Source organism: Pan troglodytes, chromosome 1 (assembly GCF_028858775.2).
Source record: "Pan troglodytes isolate AG18354 chromosome 1, NHGRI_mPanTro3-v2.0_pri, whole genome shotgun sequence".
Classification (NCBI taxonomy): Eukaryota; Metazoa; Chordata; class Mammalia; order Primates; family Hominidae; genus Pan; species Pan troglodytes.
Window position 1 is genome coordinate 231029254 of NC_072398.2, and position 5659 is coordinate 231034912.

The 5659-nt window shown below is 68.5% G+C and overlaps 1 protein-coding gene across 3 annotated transcripts; it reads right to left on the reverse strand.

Annotated features, from left to right (window-relative positions):
• Positions 1 to 165: 165 nt before the first annotated feature.
• On the reverse strand, positions 166 to 5645 carry KLHL17 (kelch like family member 17). 3 transcript variants are annotated; one of them, XR_010155339.1, is made up of 12 exons: positions 5400 to 5624; positions 4648 to 4907; positions 4450 to 4571; positions 4128 to 4349; positions 3709 to 3825; positions 3263 to 3476; positions 2927 to 3071; positions 2676 to 2843; positions 2172 to 2260; positions 2013 to 2073; positions 1650 to 1831; positions 166 to 918 (listed from the first exon to the last, which is right to left on the reverse strand). XR_010155339.1 is itself a non-coding variant. In XM_016951786.4 (12 exons), exons 1-12 carry the CDS (start codon positions 5504 to 5506, stop codon positions 690 to 692), a joined length of 1929 nt encoding a protein of 642 aa, XP_016807275.1. In that variant the 5' UTR covers positions 5507 to 5624; the 3' UTR covers positions 166 to 689. The 3 variants fall into 3 exon arrangements, 2 of the variants coding, with proteins under 2 accessions (XP_016807275.1, XP_054517475.1); XM_016951786.4 differs by having other exon boundaries at positions 2000 to 2073; XM_054661500.2 differs by lacking the exon at positions 4648 to 4907 and having other exon boundaries at positions 2000 to 2073; positions 5400 to 5645.
• Positions 5646 to 5659: the final 14 nt, after the last annotated feature.

Sequence of the window (5659 nt, forward strand, 5' to 3'; positions counted from 1 at the left end):
AACTGCACGGCCCCCACCCTCCCTGGACGCACAGCTCTGCCTTGCAGCTCCCAGACGCCTGCGCATCTCAGGGCACCCCCCCCCACACCCCTCACCCTGGACCCCAGACAGGACCCAAAGTTGCGCAGCTGCCCCACACGCCAGAGAGAGATGCTCAGCCTGAGGAACCCCAGAAATGTGTTTATTAAGTTGGGCTCGTATTGCTGTGTGGGGTCCCAGTGCACGCGTGTGCACCCACTACAAGATCCAGGAAAGATGGCACACGGCAGACAACGACAGGAAGGACACCTGCTCCCCACCCTTCCTGGGACCCCGCCATGTGCAAAATTCGAGCTGGGGTCTGCAGCTGCTTGGAGAGACCCAGGGCCTCTTGCTCCACAGCCTGCAGGGTCTGAGCAGGCAACGGCCCTGGGGCGGCGAGGCCCCCGCCTGGTCACTCCCCACTGCCCCCCATGCAGGCAGTGGAGGGGAGGACACGCAGGAGGACCAGACGCTAAAGGTGTAAACCGGCAGCCGTGGCACTCCTCACCCCTCAATAAATAAGATAAATAACTAAATAAATAAACAACTAAATAAAGACATGAAGGAATGGACGCAGAGACGTGAACGGATGGCGCAGGACGTCCCTGGTGGGGGCCACGGTCCCCTTAAGGCATGTGGGAGGCTGCAGGTCTCTGGTGGTAGGTGGGTCAGAGGCTGGTGGAGGACACGGACAGCGTCGGGGAGGATGGCGGCGGGAAATTGAGCAGCTCCAGCACCGCCACACCCACACTGCTGCGCCGGGTGAACATGCAGGATGCGGCCACCCACTTGTTGGTCCTCGGGTTGTACTTCTCGATGGAGTTGAGGCTGGAGCTACCGTCGTTACCCCCCACGGCGTACAGCCAGCCATCCATGGCCACCAGGTCATGCGTGCTCCTGGGGGGAAGGCGGGGTGAGCCCCTGGCTGCAGGAACGGATGCGGGGGGAGGGGCCGCACCACAAGAAGGGGTGGTGGCGGGACATGCTCGCTGAGGTTGGAAGAACTCCCTTCCCACAGCACATCCCCACTGCTGACCCGGCCCCCCCATCCCACAGCACAGCCCCACTGCGGACCCGCGGACCCCTCCCACAGCCCCACTGCGGACCCGCGCCCCCCTCCCCGCAGCACATCCCCACTGCAGACCCGCGGACCCCTCCCACAGCCCCACTGCGGACCTGCGCCCCCCTCCCGCAGCACATCCCTACTGCGGACCCACGCCCCCCTCCCGCAGCCCCACTGCGGACCCGAGTCCCCCTCCCCACAGCCCCACTGCAGACCCGCGCCCCCCTCCCCGCAGCCCCACTACGGACCCGCGCCCTCCTCCCGGCAGCACATCCCCACTGCGGACCCGCGCCCCCTTCCCCGCAGCCCCACTGCGGACCCGCGCCCCCCTCCCCGCAGCACAGCCCCACTGCAGACCCGCGCCCCCCTCCCCGCAGCCCCACTACGGACCTGCGCCCCGCTCCCAGCAGCACATCCCCACTGCGGACCCGTGCCCCCCTCCCCGCAGCCCCACTGCAGACCCACGCCCCCCTCCCCGCAGCCTCACTACGGACCTGCGCCCCGCTCCCAGCAGCACATCCCCACTGCGGACCCGCGCCCCCCTCCCTGCAGTCTCACTGCGGACCTGCGGATATTCATGGGCGCCACGCTTTCCCAGGCTCCAGCCTTTGGACTGTATCTCTCTACCGAGTTGAGGCAGCTGGTGCCGTCGTTGCCCCCTGCCACGTACAGGGCACCCTCCAGCACGGCCACGCCCGCTGAGCTGCGTCGGCTCAGCATGGACGCCACGGGCGACCACACGTTCACCTGGGGGCGAGGGCGTGGGCTGGACGCAGACCCGCCACGGGCATCCCTCCTCTGCCGCAGCCCCGACTCCAGGGTGGGGTGTCAGGAATCGGGGGGATGTGGGTAAACAGAGGGAGGAGGGCCCCGCGGCGCACGGGAGGGGGTGGCCAGGAGGGGTGCACTATGCACCTGGGGCTCATACTTCTCCACAGTGGCCAGGTGTGAGGAGCTGTCGTAGCCGCCCACAGCATACAGGTTCCCATCTGCCGGAAGTCAACACACCCGTGGCACTCCTGCTGGGAGTGGGGTCTCCACGGTGGGGGAAGGTGGGGACGCCCCCCAGGCAGGCCCCATCACCCACCAAGCGTGGCCACTCGCACATAGCGCCTCCGGGTGCTCATGGCAGCGACGGACGTCCACGTTCCGGTCAGGGGGTCGTAGCGTTCAGCACTGTGGGCACCAGGACCGCAGCCACAGCTCAGCAGAGACAGAAAGGCGTCCCGGCCCCAGGACCTGCCCTCCCCAGCGGAATGGCTGAAATCTTACCCTAGGAGTCAAACTCAGACCGCAAAGTCCTACCAGGCAGGGCCCGCTGGTGGGCACAGGACCCTGGCTGCCTGAACAACCCTGGGTGCACACCCACCTGGGCCCAGCCTCTGGACTGGGGGTAAGGACCCGAGAGAGGAAAGGGCACTGGGGCAGCAAAGCCAAGAGTTCAGGCCCAGGGTGGCCGCGGCCTGGGGTGAAACGGCCTGGCGGATCACCTCCTTTAACAGCCCGTCAGATACGACCTCTGTGATGGTGACACAAACTCGCCTTTTGAGGATGGACTGTCCAAAGCCACTGGGGCCCCAACCCCAACTACCTGTTCAGGCAGGAGGCCCCGTCATAGCCGCCGGCCGAGTACAGGAGTCCGTGCAAGGCGGCCACACCCAGGCAGCTTCGCCTCGTGCCCATGGACACCTCCGGCTGCCACGTGTTAGTCACGGGGTCGTAGGACTCCACGGTAGCCAGGTCTGAGGTCCCATCATAGCTAGCGGAATTAAGCCACTGCAGGTCAAGACTGGCCTGGCGGGCACGTGCCAGACCCGACCCAAGTCCAGCCTCCAGGCTTACCCGCCCACAGCATAGAGCCGGTTCCCCACCGCAGCCACTCCCACCCGGGCCCGGCGCGTGGACATGGAGGCCACCACGTGCCAGCGGTCGGTGCGCGTGTCGTAGGCCTCACAGTCTCCGTGGATGGCAAACAGGCTCCCGCCGCCTGGGGAGGGCAGGTGGAGACGGGACTCGTGAGTGGATCCCACTGCTGGGCCACACCCCAGGCTCCTGGAGAGGCCCCTGAATGGAGGGGCGGAGGGGCAGTTCAGGACCTGACCGGCACGGGTGGGGTGGGCTTGTGCTGGTGGGGAGTAGAAGGCACAGGGCAGGAGGGAAACGGGTGGGGGGCCATACCCACAGCAAAAAGCACAGGCCCGGCCCCCTCGCAGCGCCGGGGACGCGTGCGGCTGGTGCCTAGGACGCCCCTCTGCTCGGGCAGCAGGTGGAACTTCAGGGCCTCGATGAGGAGGTCCTTGCAGTCAGGGTGGTGCCTCACCAGGCTCTCGGCATCCACGTGGCCCAGCAGGAAGTCGCGGCTCAGCAAGGGCAGCCGCACACACTTCATGAGCTGGGGTGCAGGGAACGCCAAGGTCAGGCGGGACCCTCGGGCACACTGGGCGTCAGGGCTGAGACAACCCCCCAGATGCCCGTACCACCTGTGTGATGGATTCTTTTTCAGACAGATGGGGGCACCACCCCCACGGAGTCCCTGAACTCGGGGAAGGTCAGGGCGCACCAGGCCCTCAGCCACCTGCATGCCCTCCTGGATGCTGTGGGAGCCCCCCGCGGCCGCGCCTCACCCGTGGGACATGCTGCCTGCGGGCGTCCACGTCGTGTTTCACCCAGCTCAGGACGGCTCGGTAGACTTCCTCCTCTGAAGGCACGTTCAGGTTGTCGCTAGAGACCAGTTCCAGCACCTGGGAGTGGGGGTCCTCAGACCTGAGATCTGGGGAGGGTCCTGTGGACCCAGGGAGCCCTCAAGATGCCTAGGAGGGAGGGTTAGGAGGTGGGGGCTGAGTGTTCATACTGGGAGGGGCTGAGCAGAGTCAGGAGCCACAGACGAGGCTCCTGGGGGGCCCAGATCCAGGAAGGTCTCAGGGACACACAGCAGGCACTAAGGATTGTGGGCAGGGCTGTGTCAGGAACAAAACGGGGTCGGGAGTCAAAGACAAAGACTGGGGTGGGGTGGGGGGCGAGGGCTGGGCCCGCCAGCTGTTACCTGTTTCAGGGGCAGCAGCATAAACTCCTCGGTCTTGGCCACGTCCACGAAGTGCTGCAGCACGTACCTGTGGGCGGCCTTGAGCAGGTCGCTGCAGGAGTGCGCATCGGCAAAGCCCCGGATACCCAAGCAGTTGGAGGGATCGAGCTGACTCAGTAGAAACTTGCAGCAAGCGTCTCGGACGCCATTCAGCTGCAGGAGACTGGCGGCTGGGAGCAGAGTCTACGGGGCACCGAGAGGCAGGTGAGGGAGGCACAGGGTCGGGGGGCAGCGGGATCTGGGTGCGAGGCCTTCACCGGGATCCGGGTGAGGGAGCCCTCACCTGCACGTTGCCCTCGCCCACCACAATCTCAGCCGTATACGCAAACTGCACCAGCTGGTCCAAGGCCTGAGGGTCGATGTCGTGCAGCGTCACGTGGGTCTGGCGGCTCTCGCTCATCTCATCTGCGGGGACAGCGGGTTACACGGGCTGACCCGAGGGACCCACGGAGCCCCCAGCGCCGCCCAGGCGGGTACTTGCTTGTGAACATGGCGTGGAAGTACGGGCTGCAGGAGGCCAGCACCACTTTGTGCGCACGGATCTCCTTGGCAGCCACGTGCAGGACGATGTCGCACAGGAGGCCGCGCTGGCGCATGCGGCTCATGGCCACGAAGGCATCGTGGTAGTGCCGCTTGGAGTTGTGGGCCACGCTGTGGCCCTCGCGGCTCAGCAGCTGCACGGCTCCCTCCATGGGGGCTGCGGGCCGAGCCTGCCGGGGTCGCGTGCGCTCTGCCTCGGGGCTGCAGGAGGCGGGCGGGTCAGGCTTCGCCCCGCTGGAGCCGCCCGCCCGCCCTGGAGCCGCTGGGGGGCCCGGGCAGCCCGCGGGGACCCAGCCCCTGGTGCGACGGGGGCGCCGGCAGCCCTCGCCTGATCTCCGCCAAGGACCCCCGCCCCGGAGCGCGCCGTGTCCAGGCCTCCGCTGCGCCCCTGCTCCCCCGGGGCGTAGTCAGAGCCGCGAACAGAGCCCCGCGTCCGGCCCCGCTTCCCGGCGCCCCCACGAGCTCAGCTCCTCCGCGTCCCTAGCCGCCCTCTCGGGACCGCAGCGGGAGTCGCGTCCTGGGCGCGCGGGGCGCGGGTGGGGAACCTACTCTGGGCCGACCCCGCTCCGCACCTGAGTCCCGACCTCCCCCGGCCCTCGGAGGCGGCCCCCACCCCTTCTGCGAGCGGACGCGAGGGCGGGGGCCGCGCAGGTCCCGAGGCCGCCCCCCGCGCCCCGGCCCCCGCCCACTCACGCCGGCGGCTGAGGCGGTGGCGGCGGCGGCGCCTCGGGCCCGGGCCCCGGGCTGCCGTGCTCCGGGCTCTGCGTCCTGCCGGCCGGGCGCTCGCTGCGGGGCTGCATTCGGCTGCCGGACCCACCGCCGATTCGCGGAGGACCCTCGGGCTAACGGACGCGGAGACTGCCGGAGGGCTGCTCGGCGGTGGCGGCCCGCTCTGTGTCGCTCACTCCCGCCGCTCCCGCCCGCAGCCGCTGTTTCTCGGCGCCGCCCGCCCC

What these genes read in the sequence shown, in the direction of transcription:
- KLHL17 (XM_016951786.4), bottom strand. Translation starts at nt 5,506, where the DNA reads ATGCAGCCCCGCAGCGAGCGCCCGGCCGGCAGGACGCAGAGCCCGGAG. An exon ending in TGGAGAAGTATGAGCCCCAG is followed by an intron (nt 1,832 to 1,999) that starts GTGCATAGTGCA and finishes CCTCGCCCCCAG; the next exon opens with GTGAACGTGTGGTCGCCCGT. An exon ending in GCGCCCATGAATATCCGCAG is followed by an intron (nt 919 to 1,649) that starts GTCCGCAGTGAG and finishes CCTTCCCCCCAG; the next exon opens with GAGCACGCATGACCTGGTGG.